A 21,884-nucleotide genomic window follows, 5' to 3' on the forward strand; every position below is an offset into this window, starting at 1 on the left:
CGGTACTACTATGCAGAATTTGAAATTAAAATTCAACTTGTGTATAGAGACACAAATAAGACAAATTGCATATAGGGGTAAAATGGACTAAATTGCATACTTTAAGAGTAAACTGTTCTGACTTTAGCTATACTTGAAGGGAGTAAATTATATTTTTTTCAAGGTATTGTTTTTGTGTACACGTGCCTATACCTTGGTTTGATTGGAGCTTTCATACTCAGCCTTGATGGTATGCTTTCTTGCGGAAAGTAATGCTAGCGACCTGATGACAAGGTAGCCTCCAAATAGTAAAAAAAATTAGGGCACATTTTGTTGGGCTCCTCCGACTTCAGTTTTGTCACTATAGTGTGGAGCCGGGGAAGCCACTTTTCCCAGCTCCGCCGGCTTCCCCCTCGCGTAGTTGGTTGTCGCATCTTCGGGTTTATTTTAGCTCCGCGCTTCAGTTAGCATATTCCCTGCCGGTTACTATAGCGCAGAGCTGAAGCGCTCACCTCTGGGCGGAGCATAGAAAGAACTTAGGGTGTGTTTAGTTGATAAAAAAGTTTGGATTTTGGTATTGTAGTATATTTTGTTATTACTTTACAAATAATATTCAATCATGAATTAATTAGACTTAAAAGATTCATCTCGTGGTAATCAGTTAGATTGTGTAATTGGTTATTTTTTCAACTATATTTAATGCTTCATGCATGTGTCTAAAAATTCGATGTGATAGGTACTATAGAATATTTTTTTGAACTAAACAGGGCCTTAGGTGATTGACATCGTTTCTTTTGTTGCTGAGCCCTGTTTAGTTCCCAAAAAATTTTCTACAATACCTATTGTAAGGATCGATGGACCAAGAAGGGGGTGAATTGGGACTTTTTCAAATTTCTAAAACAAAATAAAGCAACCTTAACCTATGCAATGCTAGTAAGGCTCAATTCACCAACCGGCTAACTAAATAAACTACACAAGCTATAAAGAATACAACAAGATATGAAACTAAGTAAGGTAGAGCTAAGTTATGATCTCTAAGGTCAAGAACATGAATAATTGCATGAAAGTAAATGCTTGAAAGTAAAGAGTGGGCAAGAGACAATCGGATTTTTTCCCGTGGTGTCGATGTGTTGGCACACACTCCTAATCCACGTTGTGACACTCACTAAGAGTCTTTTCACCTCCCATGTCACCGAGACGAGGGCGCTCACTAAGAGTCTCCGTTCACCATCCCGGCGTGGTGGAGCTCAAGCCACGTACAAACTTCTTCGGGCTCCCACAATCCCTGGAAAAACCAATGTTCTGGACAACTGCACCGACGTTAATTTCAAATATCGTCGGTTTAACTGGTTAGTATAACCTTGAAACATCCTGGAAAACCAACGTTCTGGACAACTGCACCGACGTTAATTTCAAATATCGTCGGTTTAACCGGTGTATGTACTTGTCCAGACTCTGATAACTGCGTTTAACCGACGTATAGAAATTTGGAGTCATCGGTTAAATCGGTGTATAGACTTTTTCTGATTTTGCCTTTTCTGATTTGAGTCTTGAATGAAATCCAAATATTCTTGAGTTATAAGTTGAAAACCACTTATTTGAACTTCTAAGAACCTGAGTGACCATAGTGTGCATCCATTTATGATTGACCATGTCCATGCTCAAGTTATTTGGCCTTAACCCCTCTTAATAGTGCAATCTCTATAAAACTATAAAATCTATACTAACCTAAGTGTCCTTCTCAACCTTGCGACACTTAGGACTAAAAAGATCTTTAGTCTTGTTACATACTTGAGTTGAATGCGGAGATTGCCTTTTTGAATAATGAAATTGATGGGCCTCTTTAACATATGACCAAATGAGCGATAGTATTTCATTAAGCTGCACAAACTCATTAGTCATAATAATGGTTGTCATAATCACCGAAACATACCTAGAGGGCCTAGATGCTTACAATCTCCCCCTTTTTGGTGATTGATGACAACACAAACATAAAAATAACGAGAGAGCGAGAAAGATAAACAGGAGAAACTCAAGCAAACTCGAAAAAGAACCAAAGAGCTCAACGGCTCAAACGGAATCCATAGATATGTCTCAAAACACAGCATACACAAGAGTCAAATGTACATATCCACGAACTAACATAAAATGAGATATAAAACATCAAAGTCCTGTAACTACGAGCTCTCTCTAGCTCTACCCTCCCCCTGACTCCAACTCCCCCTAACTCTCTCCCCCTTTGGCATCAAAGCATCAAAAAGGCGAGCTACGGGTCCTGCTGTCACGGCACGGCAAGGAAGCGGTCCAGGTCGTCGTCGTCGTCGTCGTCGTACGGAGAACCCTCGGTGACGGACGGGAGCTGTGGATCTGAGCTGACTGTAGGTGTAGCTATCATGGAGGCTCTCGTGCTGGCACTGCCTGGGAGAGGGTCCGTAGAAGTGGTAACTGGGTCAGCAGAAGAAGTGTCAACATCTGAAGTCGTGACTGCTGAAGACGAGATGAATCTTTTAAGCCTAATTAGTTTATAATTGGCTATTATTTGTTAAATAACAATGAAATGTGCTACAGTACCAAAATCCAAACTTTTTCACCAACTAAACACACCTTGGCCCTGTTTGGTTCCCTCTAGGGATGAAAACGGTCGGCAAAAGACTCCACCATTTTTACTTTCACATTTTTTTTATCGGAAACGAAATCAGTACGGTATTTTCGAAAACGAAAACGGCGCCGGTATTCCGGTAATTTCGAAAACGAAAATATACGGTCGAGAACACATCGATAACGGTCGAAACCCATCAAAACAGTATTTAAAAAACGATAAACATATCAAACAATAGAGCGTAACATTAACAATATGACTTGACACATCTCATATGCAAGTAGTGAAGATTCGATTAAGATATTAATCCAAATATCGAACCAATTCGTGATAACTGACACATTGACACATAGTAGCATGCACGATAGTATGGCTCAAAGTTACACACAGCATACGTGGCATAGTCATACATGATCATTAACCAAATTCAAATAGAGACTTAAACATATACTAGCATGCCATTAAAAATAGTACTAGTGCAGAGCCGCAGGCTGCCTATGCCTACAGCTGAACCTCAGGCATGCCATCATCATCACCTGCCATATAATTATCATTGACCAGTTCTGAAAATTCATCCTACAAAAATAAAAATATATTAGTACTCATATTATCGTACCAAAGTACAAAACCAATCGCCAATAATGGAATGAGAAGAACCAACCTCACTGCCTCACTAGGTCACTGCCTCACTGAGTCAGAGAGTGGGGAGTGGGGGATTTTGAAGCTAGGGTTAACCTGAAAGACTGGGCCAGCAGGGAAGCCCGCGAGCTATTGGGCCGAGAAAATATGTGTTGGGCTGGGCTTCAAATACGGTAGGATCCCTAAAATACGGTAATACCGTACGGTAATTTTCGAAAACGGTCGGTAGAGGCTGAAATCATTTATAAAAATACCATTTTCGTTTTTGTATTTTCGGTAGCCGTTTTCATTTTTATTTACACCAGAATCTCGGTAAAACCTCGAAAACGGTTCCGGTAATAAAAAATTTTCGTTTTTGTTTTCAACCTTAGCTCCCTCCACTAGGAAGTACTAAGAAACTTTGACCGCTAATTATGATGTTAAATAAAGTCAGTTTACAAAACCAACTCCGGAATCCTGCGCTAGGAATCCTGAAGAATTTAATGAGGTCTTTGACCGCGTGATTAGAGAATGATCACTGTAGCATCACTGTAGCCAATCATCGATTAATTACCATCATTAGATTCGTCGCGAAAAATTATACCCATCTCCATAAAAGTTTTGCAAATAGACTTTATTTAGCGCTCCATGCATGCAAAATTCTTTTTTCGATTTGTGTGTACTAGGATTCCTAGCGTGAAGCAAATAAGGGCCCTGAATTATTGTTAAAAAAGGATCCTAAAAATGGTAGAATCTCGCCGTTGTCAGGTTGGTATATTCAGGTTGTGTCACTGTGAACCGGTAAAGCTGGCACTGGCACTGCCACTCAGAGCTGGCACTGGCACTGCCACCGGCACCGGCACCGGTGAACCGGGATGTAGCAGAGAATCCCAATCCCCTCCGCCCCGGGGGGCAAATGAACCTGATTGGCCACCTTATCCACGCACCGGCCTCGTCACTACACTTTGCAAATGCCCGGCATGCCGTGCCAGCCTGAGCAAAGCAAAATGTCGCAGCGAATCCTCAACACTGCCAAGCCGACGCCAGCGCCGACCCAGCGCCACCACCCTTCGCCGCCGCCTAAGCTCGGCCGCCGCGCGGCCTCTGCGGCGATCGCCATCGCGGCCGCGCCGGCGCTCCGGGCCGTCTCGCCGGCGTCGTCCAGGGCGCAGGAAGTCGAACCCGAAGCCGTTGGCGTCGCCGGTGCCGCGACCGCCGCCGCCACCGTGGCGGCGCCGTGCCTCGCGGAGCTGCCTGTCACCGCGACGGCCTTCCTGGACGTGTCCATAGGCGGGGAGCCCGCGGGGCGCATCACGGTGGGCCTGTTCGGCGACGCGGCCCCGGCGGGCGCGTCCCGGTTCCTGTCCCTCGTCACGGGGGTCGGGTACCGGCGCAAGGAGTTCGTCAAGATCGTGCCGGGCTACGTGCAGCACGGCGGCGTGGTGTCGTACCCGGCCGTCTCCGCGGTGACGGACCGGCTGGCGGCCGAGGCGGACGCCCTGCGCGCGCGGTGCCCCGGCGGCGGCGCCGTGCACGGCGCGGCGGGCGCGGTGTCGATCGTGGTGCGGGACCCGAGCCTGCCGCCGCCGAAGCCGAAGCTGGTGGCCCGGGGCGGGAAGCTGGAGGTGGAGGAGGAGCAGGCGGGCGTGGCGCCCAACGGCACCGAGTTCGTGATCACCACCGGCGCGGCGCCCGAGCTGGACGCGGCCGCGGTGCTGGTGGGCAGGGTGCTGGACGGCATGGACGTCGTCGCCAAGATCGCTGCCGTGCCCACCGTCAGGGACAACGCCGCCTCGCCCTACTTTAGGTGATCCATCCATCAGCTCGATCTGCCCCGCATTCCTGTCGGAATCGACCGATCCTACTCTAGCTACAGCTAGCTGGCTCGCTAGCTAACGACATCTGGGTGTTCGTGTGTGTTGCAGAGTGGCCAAGCTGATCGGTGACAAGAGAGCAGTGGTTGCAGAGAGAGGATTCAACCGTCCGTACACCAAGGTCGTCGTCTCCAACTGCGGCGTGCTAAGTAAAACGGAGTAATATACTAGTATGAGCAAGCAACAATCTTTTTCTTCTTTAGCGCGAGAGACCCGAGAGTTCGTTCTTCTCGTGGCTTCCCCTGTTCTTCCCATCACAAGAATTGAACGGAGATTGACCGGACTGGACGCGAGCAAATCCGTTGCAGCGTCACCTTGGCTTATTGCAGCATGCCAACCGCGCACCTATCAGGTCTATCGCCGTTAGATCATCGGCGCAACCCTAGCGCGAGAGGCGAACGATCTCCGACGCGACGCCCAGCTTCTCCTCCGTGTCCCTGCTCACCTTCTCCAGCGGCGACGCGATACCCCGCGCGTGGAAGAGGCCGGCGCACTTCCGCGGGAACCGGCGCAGGGCGCTCATGGCGTCGGCCGCGCGGGGGTCGTGCACCCGCATGGTGGACACCCTGCCCAGCGCCTCCGCCCCGGCGCGGAGGCATTCCGCGTACAGCGCTCCGCACCGCGCCGCCAGGCGGGCCGCCGCCCCTCCTGCCTCCCCTTGGCTCAGGTCCGCCGCGCGGATCCTGGCGCGGAGCGCCGACCACCTGGCGGCCGTCACCGCGACGACGGCGAGCTCTCGGACCGTCGTGGCGGCGTCGCTCCGGTTGCTGGACCGGAGCAGGTCGAGGCAGAGGCTCGGGTTCGACGTCGTGCGGCAGGTCTGGGGCACCAGGGCCGACGCGCCGGCGGCGGATGATCCCAGGAGGGAGGCGGCGGCGACGGCGGCGCAGAGAAGGGCGCCGAGGAGGGCTTTGGGGCTAGCTCCTGCTGCGATGCTCATTGTCGTTGCCATTGCCGTGGTTTGTGCGAATTCTAGTGCCCCTGCGTCAGGAACCTTATATAGCGCGGATGGGTGTTCATTGAAAGCATTGACACGGCGAGAGGTAACAGATGAAGTGAAAATAAAAGGGTACTAGCTTCCATTTATTGCAACGCTTAACGCACATCACAATTAGGACTCATCTATGCACCATCAAATGTCCTACCAGTTGGTGCAAACTTTCAAAAATTAAGCGCCAGTAAAACCAACTAGTATTTTCCTCTGGCAATGAATACTCAAACCAAAGGTTTGCGCTAAAATTATGCAAACATTGGTTTTAGGTGGCCGAGAGATATTAAATTTTGGGGAAATTTTGTACCACAAAAAAGATGGCCAGTTAAAAAAATACTTGCTAAAATAATCCAGGTACTGAACACGAAAGATTTTTTTTGAGAAAACTTAACACGAAAGATGGCATGTTATTTGGCACTCGGTTAGAATTTGTTCACTTGGGCTTACTGGGCCTTTCTTGCCATACCTCACGTGAGCAAAAATTTACCTTACTGTGCGAGTACTGAGTAAGGTTGGAACAGGCCCAGTCACAAACGAATTCTACCTTACGTTTCGGTTTCTCTCGGGTCTCGGCCATCGCGACGCCGGGCGGTGGCGAGGAAGGGCGTGCTGGTGGCCACCGCGCGGTGCTTGCCTGGTCGGGAGGAACGGCGACCGTAGCGCCCCCATGGCCATGAGGCAGCCCCTCCGCTCTCGCGTCAGGATCCAGGAAGCCTTGGCATAAGCAAATACGCTAGGGCTTCACGATGGGGCAAAAAGGAAATCTAAGTCTCAATTTCTTTTGTTCCAAATTCAACGCGCTGTGTGAGTAAGTTTTCTACCTGCAATTCTGTACCTTATTCCCGTCGTTTATATTTTCGCTATGCTTTGTTATTATTTGTACTTCATGTCATTTTCCCGTTTCATCATACTGTGCCTCCTGTGTTATGTACGCTTGCCATTTCTGCTTCCTTATTGTATAAGTGCTAGGTTCATCATTGGTGGATTTTGAATTTTTAACCCTGGATCCACCACTGACTTAGCGTAACAGTTTGCTAGATATTCTGATTATAAGAACAGCACAAATTAAGCAAGCTGAAACCAAAGTGAAAATACGCTGCGTGCATGAGCAAAAAAACTCGTTGCCAAGCTTTTACCAGTAAGAAATGGATCAGACGCAGAGTAAAGCATGAACAGCAAGAATTGAGCGTTCTTATCAACCTTTACATGCACAACATTTGCACTCCTCCACTACCAGTGGTAATATTATTGCCGAAACTTTTACAGGGGATGGCAGCAGGTGGCAACTGCTACTGCATGCCTACACCCTGACCCTGCATCTAAGTTGTGCCATTATGGAGTTCCGGCTCTTGGTAGCTGCTTAAGAAAATATATACCATTCACCTTAATATTACACAATTCCTGCCCCCAAAGAATGTGGGCGGGGTCAGGACTTATAACAGCGACATTACATTTCGTTTGAAAAAAAAAGATACCAGCAATATGTAATAGTAACAGAAGTCGAAGCGGCGAACAGACTTCTCCGCTTCCATTTATTCATGCATTCCTTGGCTAAATTTAGTTGGAGCACCAATCGTTGCATCTGCTTCATGGTAATCAGTCTGTGGTTCTCTTGTCCATGTAGCAACAAGGACATAGATTTTGTCATACAACTTGTCGGGGAGCTGGAAGTAAGCAATTCTCCAGCTTCTCTTGAATAACAGGACACCAAATGCCAACCAGGTACCAACTACGAAGCCACAGCCAAGTCCAAGATAAAAGAATTCTATCCCATGACCTTCTTCAGTTCCTCCTAGGCGACCTTGCTTTGATACGTCACCTTCCCTCGAGCAATTGTTTTGAAGAGGATGCCCACAAAGACCAATGTTACCAATGTACATATATGGGTTTGCTGCATACAGGGTATCAAGCTGCCGTCCTGATGGAATTCTTCCTGTAAGATTGTTATACGACAAGTCCAAGTAACTTAAGAATGTCAGATTTGACAGAGAGGCTGGTATTTCCCCTGAAAGGTTGTTCCTTGAGAGGTCAAGTGATTCCAGCGATTGCATTTCCCCGATCTTGTTTGAAACAACTCCGCTGAAGCAGTTCCATGACAAATTCAGATTCACTAGCGCATCAAGTGTGGTTATTTCTTCTGGAATTTCGCCGCTTAAATTGTTTGAAGATAAATCAATGCTCATCATATTTGTGTCAAATACTCTACTAATGGAACCGTAGTTCAGTTCCTTCCCCTTCAAGACTGAAAACAAATTAATAATATGAAAGTTTTCGATATCATCATCGTAGCATACTCATGTCTGTCTTTTTCATTGCTATCCGATTCGACAGGTAGCTCGGCAAAGAGCCTGATATCTCATTGTTATTTAGATCTATATACTGAAGACAATCAAGATTTGTGATGTTCACTGGAATGGTCCCAGAGAATTTGTTGTGACTTAACCGTAGAATTCTTAAAGACTTCAATTTTCCAATCCACATCGGCAATCTTCCAGAAAATTTGTTCCTAGCCAAATCTAGGAATATCACACTTGTAAAGTTTTGCGCAAAAGATGGGAACTCTCCCGAAAAACTATTGTTGCTTAAGGCCATAAATTCCATATCTTCCATTACCCCAAGGCATGGTGGCAATTCTCCCTCCAAAAAGTTGTTGGATAAGTCTAGCACAGCCAACCATAATTTACAAAAAGATTTGGGAATATGGCCAGTTATTTGGTTGGAGAATAGAGACAGCTCTATTAGAATTGAGGTTCCAATCTCAGCGGGCAGAGGTCCGGACAAGGAGTTATCAGATAAGTCCAAGATTTGTAGATTTGGTAGCGGAGTGGGTAGCTGACCAGTTAATTGGTTAGAGCTGAGATAGAGTTCTGAAAATGGCATATAGCTCATATTGGTAGGCAAGCTTCCGCTGAGTTGATTGTTGGAGATGTTCAAGCGTTCAACATTTCTAAAGGCATTGGAGAACCACTGTGGAAACATAGGGCCCATTGAAGCCACCCAGGAAACATAGGGCCCATCTGGCAGGCTGCAAAGTGTGCACTAGTTAGTGTAGATGGTGGTTGCCAGTTCGAGCTGAGCTCAATCTTCAGGGCATTATAAGACAAGTCTATGTACTGCAAGTTCCTCGATCTAGCAAAGTGTTTCTCCGTTATCACACCATCCAAGTCATTATTGTTTAGGTAAAGTGAGGTAAGATTAGTGAGCATACCAATCTCATATGGAACATGTCCAGTCAGGCGGTTGCAAGAAAGGTCAAGGGTTCGCAAACCAGTTAATTGCCCTACAGACATTGGGAGCGGTCCTGTGATGTTGTTCCAACTGAGATACAGAAGGACCAAGCTCGTTAACTGCCCTATCCATCTTGGTAGCATCCCTGATAATTGGTTCCCACCAAGGTCCAGAACCTGCAATTTGTTGGGCGAGCAGCGAGGTAGATTCTTGAACAGCTGAGTTATGTCTCCATAAAATTGAGCCGAACCAAGATTCAGGACCTCCAAATTGCATAGACTCTTCATGTCTGTAGTCATGATGCGCATATTCTTGTCATCACCATTATAATTTGAAAGATCAAGGACTTGCAGGGATGCCATGTCACCCAGTGTGTCCGGAATTCGACCATACAAACTAGTGGAGCGGAGGTTAAGGCACGTGAGGCTTGTTATGTTCCGGAACCAACTGGTCTCCATTGGATGGTTGAAGGAGTTTCCGGAGGCATCTAGCTCCTCAAGCTGTCAGGTTGAGGTGTGGCAGTGACTGGTTTGCGCTTGCAAGAGAGCAACTGGAAACATCAAGGACCCTCAAAGAAGGAATAATGTTCATGACATGTGGCCAATCCTCTACTGTGCTGAGGTTCACTTCGTTGAGGTTAAGATATTGGAAGGAAGAAAGACGCGTTAACCACGAGAGATCAGTTGAGTTTGTGCCTCCCATTGAGGAAAGATCCAGATGCTGCAGCTCTGATAAGTTGCCAAGCTGGGGAGGCACGCCGCCGCGAAAAAGTATACCAGAGAGGTTAAGATACTTGAGGCTCTTCAGAGAACCCAAGAACTCGGGAAGACGACCAGTTGGCCCCTCTAGATCGTTGTTACTGAGATCAAGGTGCTCCAGATGTTCCAGAGCAAGCAAAGACGACTTATCTGGCCAACCAAAGCTGTTTCGGCGCTTGGAAGTGTAGGATTGAGAAAGCCGAGCAGAGGAGGGGTGAATGAGAGCCGATAAAAAATTATTGCAATTGGAAGCTCGGCTTAAGATCCCAAGTACACACCCAACCCTAGAATCCTAGGTGAAGTGTGGAGTAGCTATGGATGAGCTACACCAACACAAAACAACCCTAGGAACAAGTGAGAACAATCGCGGAAACAAGTACGAAAAACAACACAAGAAACAGCACGGTATAACTCACCGGTTGATCCGACGTATATGAGTCTAAGTACGTCGGTTGAACCGATGAGTCAGAGCCGGCAGCAGTGAAAAATGATCACCGGTTGATCCGACGTTCAGGTTTGAACACCGTCGGTTCAACCGGCGATACTGCACCAGATGATCCGACAAATTCCAAATGCAATGTCGGTGCAGTTGTCCAGAGCGACCTCAAAATGGACAAACAGAACACCGGATGAACCGACGAGATCGTTCACGAGGACCGGTGCAGTTGTCCAGAGGAACACCAAATCGAAAAGTGCTGAGCACCGGTTAAACCGACGTTAAGGAAACTCTACACGCCGGTTGAACGGGCAAAACAGCAAGCACCGTGGTAACGCCGGTTGATCCGATGCACGTAGATACTAATGCACCGGTGCAACCAAAAACCTAGGTCGAAAAACCCCAATTGAACACCGGTTGAATCATTGACAACGCCGGTTCAACCGGTGATAGGAAAAATTAAGCCCGACGCAGAAACTCTGTTTTTGCTCTCAGTTCGATACAAGACTTGACGATTGGAGGATCAAAACAAGCCCAAATCTCACCAAATTTTGCAGGCACGATCACATAGACCTTGTGAACATACCCACCAAAGGAATCGACGAATCACTCCATGGTTTGGGAGGAATCAAGGAATTCTCGAGCAAGAACGGGGTTTTCTCAAAACGTGAAACGCTCAAGAACGTCGATCCTAAGGAGCTCGTGAATCCTAGGAGTTTTGCACTAGGCAAGAAAGCATGGATTCGCCACAAAGAGCTCTAAGAACCACCACGATCTCGTGCACACAAAGAATCAAAGCGGAATTGAAATTCAACACAAACAAGAGTGCACAGAGTATTGAATTGATACGAAATCGAAAAGCCCCGAGGAAACAAGGATGATAGGGCCTCCTTTCCCAATCGAATTCAATACATGGTCTCAAAAATCCATCTCAAAAATCCTACTCTGGGGAGAGGAAGAGAGAGGGAGAGAGGCGCACGGGAGGAAAGGGGGCAGCGCCTGGACTGGGAGAGGGAGAGAGGAGAGAGTGGGTGAGAGATATTTAAGCCCACTAACTCTAGTACTAAAAGACTAAACTACCCATAGACTTAACTAGATACTAGAAAGCTCGTAGGGGCAAAACCGGAAAGAGATACAAGGACTCATCCGACGGCCAAGTTTCTTTCTTCGAGTCGAAGTTTTCTCCGCGATGCCGCCATGGGGATGAAGATCCGGTCCACGGTTTTGGAGGGTCCGCGAAACACGGGTAGGTGGCCGGTTTTGAGAAAACCGCCAAAATTCCACGCGCGGGAAGATTCCCGCCTCCACGCCGTGGCCCTAGACGCCGTTCCCGCCTCGGCCTTCTGACGGCCCTAGACGCCGCCCGACGCCACGCCGTCGACGCCCGTTCCTCCGCCAGTCCCGAAACCGACGCTCGTGCCTCCACGACTTGGCGTCTTCAACTACAGTCCGCCTTTTGTGGCGCAAACCAAGAAACCTGCATTCCGTCGGCGCTCGCGCCCTCGATCCAGGAGTGGACGCCACAGCTGCCGCCCGGCCCGAGTTCCTGTCCCGGCTGCCCTTCACCGCCGTCCACCGCACGGTCCATCGGCCACAGTACCTCCACAGCAGCTCTCCGTCGACACTCCACGCCCGTGTACCTGCAACCAAAGATCAAATACAAAATCACACCGCACGGTTTGACAATTCACTCATCACAATCAGAAGTGAGTACTCCACATTCCTCAGGAAGTCGAAGCTTGTGGACGTGGCCAGTCCGGTTGCTGCACCGTACGCCTCTCCATTGGCAGCAATCCTGCTCGCCGTGGCTACCATCTCGCCGCCACGAGCTGAGAAACCCTGCAGGGTCGCTAGTGACGCCGTGCTTGAAGGCCAACAGTGCGTTCCTCTCGTGCGGGATCGGAGGCAGCTCACGCTCGCAGTGTTACCACCAGCCGGTAGCTGGGGCTGCTGCTGCTGGGAAGGCGTGGTGAGGAAGAAGCTGCAGGTGATGACGAGCAGCACGAAAATAGAAGCTGGGCGATGCATGATGGCAATGGCAATGGCAACAGCAACGGACGGTTCTCCTAAGTTAAACTGCCCATGGATTTGTTCCTTCCATCAGAAGGCATGGTATGACAGTAAGAACGGCACCATCAGTTCTAATAATGTGTCATTTACTCAGTTGTCTGCAATGGACTGGGTCTGTCCACTCAACGTCTTGACCTCATCTGTCGCATACTTCAAGTCGTCAAGTCCATAGCGAGGTATTGATGGCCTGTCACCCTTGCACAAGCTTACATCTATGATTCTATGTACGGGTTCCTGCTCAACTTGCAGAAGGTGACGTGTTAGTTGTTACTACAGCTTAAGCTAATTTTTTGAAGAACGAACTACAGCAGGTAAAACGCATGCAGACCCAAACATTGTATTATTACTACCTCCGATCAAGTTAACATTAGACGGCAAATGTTGTTGACTGAAGCTATTAATACGCGAGGTTGCTACGCATAATATTTATGAGTTTATTTTACAGCATGTTCCTAAATATCCTACATCTACAACGGTAGCTCCATATATATTAGAGTAACGCAGACTTGGATTTAAACACAATGCTGAGAGTACCGATCAAAGTGGCCGATGGGATCAAATACTTTTATCCTATGTCCTCAGATATTGTTGATCGGGAATAGTTAGTCTGGGAATCACTTCCACTCTTGGGAAATTGTTCTGTTACACTAGACCACCGTCGGCAACTACAGCAAAAAAAAAAAGGCCATCACCCTCGGCCACTTGATTAAAACTCTCAGCAAAACTCACGATTCTTGTAGTGAGCTGATGATCTTATATATAGTTTTTTTTCATCAAGTTATGATTCTTAATAACGAACGATTTTGTTGCTGAATGTATGGGCCATTATTCTCTCACTACCGGAAATTACTAGAATGCCGTGTGCCTCTCTGTTTGCCGTGTGCTTTTTGTCGGGCACACGGCAAAGAGCCACTTTGCCGTGTGCCACGGTGAAAGCACATGGCAAAAAAAACACATGGCAAAATTCATGCTTTGCCGTGTGCTGACACATGGCAAAGACTTCGCCGTGTGCTTTTTGTTTTTTGCACACGGCAAAGTAAATAGTTTGCCGTGTGTTATTTTCGGCACACAAAGTTATAATTTTTTTTCTCTTCTCACCTCGAAACTTTTTCTACCCACCACATACAACATGTAGTACCCAAGTTAAAATTGGGTACATTTTTATTTTTTTGCTATATATAACTAATTAATTGCATTTCGAGCAATTTTTTGAATCAAGTCATATTTGAACTGCAAGTTATTCAAATAATAGAATAAAATGAGTGAAAAAATAATATTCATGTTATTTAGCTCAGTTTGAGGCCTTACACGTGAAATGAAAAGAAATTCTCAACATCTTGTCTAGAAAACACGGTCACGAACGTGTGTTCGAATGATTTTAAAATTTTAAAATCAGCAAATGAAGTCTGAAAACTATGATATTTGTCAATACCTCGTTATATCATATGTGGAGGCAGTGGTAAAAAATTGAGTAGGTTTCGTAATTTTTTCACGTACGATGCTTACAAATGGAAACATCTCTGGAGAAGACTTGGAGATTTGAGAAGGATGCAGTTAAGTTTGGAGTAAAAGTGACAGTCGAATTTGAGTTCGGCTTCGAAAGTTTTTCTACTCTTCACATACAACATGTGGTACTCCATGTTAAAATTTGGATTTTTTTTGTATTTTTTTGCTATATTTAATTAAATAAATACATTTCAAACAACTTTGAAAAAATAGAACTTTGCCGTGGGCTGGAATTGGGCACACGGCAAAGATGCTATGTCATCAATCCATCCCTTCAAATGGGGCTCTCCTATTGGTCCCCTCCTCCCCCACCGGATCAGCCCCCCCTCATTTCTCTCCCACCCCTCACTCTCTCTCCTTCCCTCCCTCCATCTCTGCCGACAGTTGCAGCAGCGCAGCCCCGAGTGGTGGTTGGCGCGACGAGGGCCCCGAACGGCGGCGCGGCCCCGGACGGCGGCGCGGCCCCGGACGGCGGCGCGGCCCCGGACGGCGATGCGGCCACGGCCGGCGGGGGCGCCCGCGGGAGGCGGCGGCCCGGCCACGGGCGGCGGCAGCGCGGCCACAGGCAGTGGCGTGGCCTCGGCCGGCGGCCGGCGGGGGCTTCCGCGGGAGGCGGCGGCGCGGCCCCGGGCGGCGGCGGCGCAACCCCGAACGGCGGCCGGCGGGGGCGCCCGCGGGGCGGCGGCATCGCGGCCACGGGCGGCGGACTGGCCACGGCCGGCTGGGGCGCTCGCGGGAGGCGACGGCCCGGCCCCGAATGGCAGCTGGCAGGGGCGCCCGCGGGCGGCGGCGGCGCGGCCCCGAATGCCGACCGGCGGGGGTGCCCGTGGGCGTCGGCGGCCCGGCCACGGCCGGCGGGGGCGCCCGTGGGAGGCGACAGCCGGCGGGGGCGTTCGCGGGCGGCGGCGGTGGCGGCGCGGCCACGAGCGGCGGCGCCTCCTCTCCTGGCGGGCCGGCGGGGGCATCCGCAGGCAGTGGCGGTGGCGGTGGAGAGACCTCGAGCGGCGGCGCCTCCTCTCCTGGCGGACCGGCGTGGTGGTGGTGACGGTGGCCGGCGGCGTGGTTGTGGTGGCCGGCACTGCCACTGCAGCGGCTGCCGATGTTTTTTTTATTTTTTTGGAAAATTGTTTGCCGAGTGTTAGCTTTGGCGCACGGCAAACGACGCCTTTGCCGACGTCTGAATGTCGTGTGCTCTTTGCCGTGTGCGGCACACGGTAAAGCCTTTGCGTGTGCATATAGGGCTTTGCCGTGTGCTTTGGCACACGGCAAAGCAGCAGTCTCCCGTAGTGTCTCCATTAGATCAACACCCAACATGTTCTATTTCCACCGGCAGCTGAAAAGGTACCACCAGCGGCTGGTTGCTGCTGTGCGTACATGGTGAAGAAGGAGCAGGTGATGATGATGAGCAACATCACGAACATGGCAGCTCACCGGCCCCGTGGGTTGTTCTATTGGAAGGCATGCATGGTAGGCTGGTACCTAGAGTGGCAGGATTATGGGTGCAAATAGATATCGTTTAGATGCACCTCCAACCATTTTTAGTTCAAAATTTTGTACTACTTCTCCAACGTGGAATTCTATTTTGAAAAATAGTTCAAAATTTTGTACTACTTCTCCAACGTGGAATTTTATTTAGAAAAAGTTGTACAAAATTTTACACTAAAGAGGGTATTTTGTACTACTTCTCCAACGTGGAATTTTATTTTGAAAAAGTTGTACAAAATTTTACACTAAAGAGGGTTGGAGGTGCAACTAAAGGTTTACCTCTTTACACTCCTAGGAAGGATCAGTTCAAGACTTGGACTGTAAGTAGCTGAAGAATAGGTCAGTCAACACGTCGTCGTTGCATAAGGTGTTGAAGCCGTCAGTCGTGAGCGTGTTCATCGATTGAATGTCACCTCACACAAGCTTACATCTATGTACTGTGTGGTGCCTGGAAAAACTTGCAGAATGTGATTGTGATGGTGCATGCATGTGGCCGTTTATTATGTTTATGTTTATTATCTATTTGCTTGACATAAGACTGATCTTTAGTGATGAATGATTGCTTGTTGATAATATAGCGGTGATGCAGTGTGATGTGCATAATTGGTTCGTCCTTAATTATGAGTTACGACGATAGCAGATTCCTACTGATTTGGGGTCGGCTAAAGTTTCGTGGTCACATCAAACAATGCTAGCACTATTATAAAAAAATGTACGATGATCTTTTTTTTTTCAAGTCAGACGAAGAGTTCATCCGCCCCTACTCCCTTCCACATGCAGTGTTGTAACTGGACCGCCATTGCAAACTAATTTTCAGGAGTGATTTGTCATTTGTCTGAAAATCATCATTTTTTTGTGTGTGTGGGGTGGGTGGGTGGGTGGGGGGGGGGGGGGGGGCGGGCGGGTCCGTTCAAAAAAAAAATCATTTTTAGGGGTGAAATGCAACAACGACTGCTCCTAGAAATGGGCTGACTTTTAAGGGCGTTCTACGTGTAGACATCCCTCTAAATAAATTTGCAGATCGAGGTGTTCGTCAAGTGATCTGTCTCTAGAAATAGTATCGTGCAAATAGAAATAGATAAAGATAAACTCTATACTAAAATTGTAGAGTTAAGTGAGATTTAAAACTTTATAGTTGACATGTTCAGTGGTCCAAAAAATCAAGTTCGAAACACACCAAACCACGCCATGGATCACCCCTCCCAAACCAGGCTTTCCCATTGGCCGAACATATTATCAATTCAGTCCAACGGTGGTCTCTCTCATTTCCTATTCATATCTTATTCTCTTCTCACGCGTCTGCGCTGCCTAGCTTATCTCTTTCTTTTCATGGAAAATTGGCTGGCGTACACATGAACTGATGAACATATATGTGAATTCTAAAGTGAGACCTAATAGACTAGTGAAATAGAACAATCAAATATTAAATATGATATATTATATGGAAACAAAATATATAAAGAACAGTACCTATTTAATTTTACTTAACTTAAATAACTTTATTTTTTGTCGTGCTTCTTAAAATAAAATCTTTAATATTTGGGTCGGCAATTGGCAAGACTCGAGGGCAACCGGCAAGACTCAAAGGCAACTTGCCAAGCTAGCAGGTTGTCAGCCTTTCGGTTCGAGGTGTGAGCTGGGCACCCACCGGGCTGTTTATGGTATCGGACTGATCGACTCGATGCTCGCCGCGCAATGTGGATATACATCGCCAATTCCGGAGTCCTTGCTCGGCCTTGCGCCACCCTCCACCCCAACGTCACTGGGGTGCTCGGGGAGCGCGCGCGATTGAGTGTTGTCCCATCATAGAAGGTGATTAATATTTCACTGGAACAAATTGTTTTATTGAAATAAAAAAATTTCCATCATAAACAAAATTAAAATTTGTTGGATCCAATCTTACCATCGGAATGAAAAAAATGTTCCACTAGAACAAATTATTCATTGAAACAAATGGAAGAAATGTTGGATCCCAACTTCCAGGAGGAAAGAAAAAAAAAGAAAAGAATTAGCAAAGCTGGACCACCAGTGGGCCGGGAAAAAAGAAAACCGAGTGGGCCAAACGCGGCCGCGGGGCGCTTGTGCGCTCACGCGCACTACCTGGAGCATATTCGCGAACGTCACGCCCGAGCGGCTCCGATCCTAGCGAGCGCAGTAAGGCTGGGCTGGAACGTCGTTTTTGAAGGCTCCTTCATGGGCCTAGCTGGATGGCCCAAACATATTATAGATTCATAAATCACAAGACCTTTCCATCAATCAAGAAAAAAAAACTCGAGCACAAGGCACTGACGACTTGGTGTGGCACCTAGAATTGGTGAACTACCACACCCAACCGTAGATTTCAAGGAACTTTCATTTCAAATCTCCACATGCTGACGGAACCGAGTTGCTTCTCTCCAAACCCCACCAAAATTTCCTGAAGTTTTTTTTTTGAAAAGAAATTTTTCCTGAAGTTGTGTTCCGAGCATAAAGCATTTCCTGGAGTACTTTGGAAAAGCACTCTATCCTCACAGCCGCATCGCATTCTCACAGTTCATCCAATCATCCATACGAAGGTCGCATCCCCTGACAACACCTCGCCGGACGGAACAGAAGCGGAGCTGCGGAGGGAATGGGCGCGTCGTCGTCCGTCGGATGCCAACTGCTCCGCGCCGCCTCGGCCTCCGCTGGTCGCCGTCCTCGAGAGCTCCCACCTGCTCCGCATCTGCTCGCTCCCGTCTGGTCCAATTGGGTTCGCCGCGGATTAACTCCGGCCCGCGCCGACAATGAAGCCGGCGCGTACTGTCGTACTGACCCTACCGACCCGGTCATCAGTAGTCGGCAGATAAGCTACGGTTAAGCTTTAAGCGTGCAGTACGACTACAGTCTACTACAGCTAACGACCGCGGTGCTGTGATAAACTCGGTCTTCAGATCGTGCGAGACTAATTAACGAGCTCGACTTTGGCATCGAGAGTTCAGTGCCCCTGTCTGTTTTGGAATGAATGTATGTGCAGAGTTTTACAAAGCTGTAGCTCCGGTGTCAATGGGATTTGAACTGCTTACCGTTACTCTTTTCGCAAACTATAGCGTTTGCAAATTGAACCGAATAGCCGAAGAAGAAATTTCTGGATTGTTCGGGGCCCCCCACGCCGGAACAGTGAGAAATGGAGGGGCAGGCGCACAGTAAATAAAAGCTCGCAGGAGGGTGCGTGGTGCATGCAGGAATGGAACGTTCTGAGACCCCCTCGGCGCACAGCACTCGGGGCGCGCGCACTCCTCCGGCTGCAACAACAACAACAACTGCTGCTGCTGCTGCCACTAGCAGGAGCACCGGTGCATCGTCTGCCGAAGCTTTCGCAGGGGGGATGGGAAGCACGCGACGGCGATCGGCTGCGCGGCCGCTCCTACTCCACCCCCATGCCATCACTCTCCACCACCGCTCTGCTCAGTGAATGATGATGGGCCTGCCAGCTGCCATGCGAGATCGCCGCCCATCAGGGGGGGGGGGGGGGGGGAGGCCGAGCCGAGGTCCCCCACCGAATATGAATCCATGATTGCCGGCCCGGGCGGCGGTGGCTGGCATGGGCCCCCGCGCCCCCAATCACATGCGCCGCTCGCGCTCTCTCGGCGCCTACGGCCGGCGACGCATGTCCATGCTCTCGCCGCAGATGGATGGTCCCGTCGCGCCTTGCATCGCCTCGCCTGCAGCAAGCTAGCTAGGGTAGTAGGAGCCCAGCTGCCCCCAGGCCACAGGCCAGGCCGGGCCTCCACTACCGGAACAAAAGCGCCCGGCCATCTCTCATCTCACCCCACCCCATCCGATCCGATCCGATCCGAGGCCGCGGCAGCTAACCAGTAGCCAGCTACTCGTAGCTCGTTGCAGGCGTAGTACGTCGCCTCGCTTCGCATTACCTCTCGCCACCTACCGCCCCTTCCTTCCTCCCTCCCTCCGCCGGCCGCCGCCGCCACCTCGCGGTCCCCCTTCCCCATGTCGCTCCGCCGTCCTCCGAGATCGGTCGCAGATGCTCCGCTCGTACCCGAGGCATGCACCACCGGCGCGTCCCTTGCTGTTCGGTTGGCGTTTGACGAGAGGACGAGGGCGGAAACGAAACGGTCGTACGGCGTCACAGCAGCGCAGCGCCGTGTCGATCGGTTGCGGCTGCGTGCACATGGTTAAAACCGTCCGCCCCTGCGCCACGCCCTGTACGTAGCTTTTCAGGTAGGGGTGGTGCACAGGAATGGCATTGTTGCTGGTCCGCATCCGCACGCAGCTCCGTGTCCGCTCGGTCGGCGGTTGCATGCCTGGGGAAGCGCACGCCATTTCGACTCAACACCTTAACTTCAAAAAAAAAAAAAAACTCAACACGGGCGGAGCTCCATCGGGGGCAAGGGCAGCCACACTTGCTCGATCCAAGCGACCGTACGTGCACCAGCATGCTGTGTGTGTATCACGTCACGTTAAGCTCGCAAATAAACAGACCAGCACGTGATTAGCCACCACGCGCGGTTTCCAGAATCCACAGCGGCATATATAAGTAACATCAGGTTTGTATCACAAAGTTAAAAAGAAACAGCGACTGAAGAGAGGCAGAGCATGGGATCTTTACCCTTTCATTTTTTCTGAATCTGAACCTTTCAGTGGCAATGGCACATATAGTATGCGAAAAGGAGCTGTAGCTGTGGGCCGGCCTTATGCTGCTGTGCAGCAACGGTTCCCCACCGGCCTCCCTCTCTTTTGTTTCATCTTTCTGTCCCCGCCAAGCGGGCGCCGCAGCAAATCCGCGAAAGCAGCGCACACAAGTGCTCGGTGCCCCACACACCAGCTCACCACCACCAGGCACCAGAACAGATCACACATGCTTCGTTGATGCTGCCGCCCCACCCATGAAGAGTCAATCATTTTCGTTTCGAAGAAAAAAGGGGTCAATCATTTTTGTTCAGAAAGCAAAAGAGAGAAAAAAAGAAACTATCAAGGGAGTCAATCATATACCACTCGCGACGCTGGTGCTTGTGCTTCCACTGCCACCGTAAAAAAAATCTCTTTTTTTACTCCTACTATCCCAAAAAAAATGCAACTCTCGTTTTCTGGATAAAAAATTTTATGTTTAACCAAACTTATATAAAATAGTATTAATATTTTATATTACATTCTAATATCAAATACATGAAAAAGAAAAGAGGAAAATACACCAAATGGTAGTATAATCAAGTGGTTGATGTTTGGAGTCTAATTTTTAGGACGGTGATGTTTGGATTGGCAAATTTGTGAAGCGCATTATTTCGAGTTCTATTTTTGCCATTTTCTCAAAAAACACACAAGCTAGGTCAAAATGGTATGTAGTAGAGAACAACAAAATAATTGAATAGATGAGGTTAGACCCAAAACCTGACTTCGAGGAGCCGCCATAAGTGGTGGAGGGGGCGGGCGTATGGGGTTAGGTACCGGTGCCAGCTGCAGTTGCAGACTTGCAGTGGCGGATTCAAAGATAATTGTTAGACGGGCATTCCTCTAAACAATTTCAACCTCTCCTTGCACTGCATCCATAATAAGAAATTATGGGGGAGGTGCGAGGGGTGGGGGGCGAGGGCCCCTCCGGATCCACCACTGGATCCGCCGCTACAGACTTGGCCATCCATCTGCCGCTACAGACTTGGCCATCCAGAGAAGAAGTGGGTGACTGAATAGCTGAATGAACTAACACCATATACCTCGGAGGCTCCCGCTATACTTGGCCATTCAGAGAAGAAGTGGGTGACTGAATAGCTGAACTAGCACCAGATACCTTGGAGGCTCCCTCTATATTACTACAAAGTTATAGATCGCGTTGAGGGCTACATTTTGATATAAAGTTTGTCTTCATTCGAGTTTATATATTTTTTATTTAGAGTTTTTACATCGTATTGTTTTGATATAGATGAGACTTAAAATCAAATTTAAGGACTGAGATGACACAACTGAACAAGTTTGAGAACCCAAATGAGTGATTTCTAAGTTTAGGGACCGAAATGACACAGCCAGACATGTTTGAGGACCAATTTAACTCAGGTGAATAAGTTTAAGGACCCAAACTGTCAATTTGCAAGTTTAGAGACCGGAATGACACAGTGGTATAAGTTTTGGGACCGATAATAGACTTTATTCATATATTTTCATACTGAATCTATTTGAAGACACAAATGTAAGTAATTTTTATATGAATTTGATCAAATTTGAGATTATTTGATTTCTCGGGAAGCGAGTGAAAAAATTCTTTCCATTTGTTCTCTTGGAACGAGAACCTCTTCTTCGCCATCAGGCGGGCACTGTTGACCGTTGAGATCGCCGAACCACCCCGGGACCCCCCGTTGCCTCGCACCTG

At 48.7% G+C, this 21,884-nt stretch overlaps 3 protein-coding genes and 1 pseudogene across 3 annotated transcripts; 1 reads left to right on the top strand and 3 right to left on the bottom strand.

Annotated features, from left to right (window-relative positions):
• Positions 1-4,121: 4,121 nt before the first annotated feature.
• On the top strand, positions 4,122-5,368 carry LOC120706230 (peptidyl-prolyl cis-trans isomerase CYP26-2, chloroplastic-like). The gene is made up of 2 exons (XM_039990812.1): positions 4,122-5,003; positions 5,122-5,368. The coding sequence occupies exons 1-2, from the start codon at positions 4,168-4,170 to the stop codon at positions 5,231-5,233; spliced, it is 948 nt and encodes a 315-aa protein (XP_039846746.1). The 5' UTR covers positions 4,122-4,167; the 3' UTR covers positions 5,234-5,368.
• Positions 5,244-6,012, bottom strand: LOC120706232. The gene has a single exon (XM_039990814.1). It carries the CDS (start codon positions 6,008-6,010, stop codon positions 5,453-5,455), a length of 558 nt encoding a protein of 185 aa, XP_039846748.1. The 5' UTR covers positions 6,011-6,012; the 3' UTR covers positions 5,244-5,452.
• Positions 6,013-7,223: 1,211 nt separating this feature from the next.
• LOC120706231 (receptor-like protein EIX2) lies at positions 7,224-8,384 on the bottom strand. Its single transcript, XM_039990813.1, has one exon. The coding sequence runs from the start codon at positions 8,245-8,247 to the stop codon at positions 7,594-7,596; it is 654 nt and encodes a 217-aa protein (XP_039846747.1). The 5' UTR covers positions 8,248-8,384; the 3' UTR covers positions 7,224-7,593.
• A 462-nt stretch (positions 8,385-8,846) lies between these two features.
• Positions 8,847-12,626, bottom strand: LOC120706229 (annotated as a pseudogene).
• Between the last annotated feature and the right edge of the window lie 9,258 nt (positions 12,627-21,884).

The sequence above is a fragment of the Panicum virgatum genome, chromosome 5K (genome assembly GCF_016808335.1).
Source record: "Panicum virgatum strain AP13 chromosome 5K, P.virgatum_v5, whole genome shotgun sequence".
Lineage (NCBI taxonomy): Eukaryota > Viridiplantae > Streptophyta > Magnoliopsida > Poales > Poaceae > Panicum > Panicum virgatum.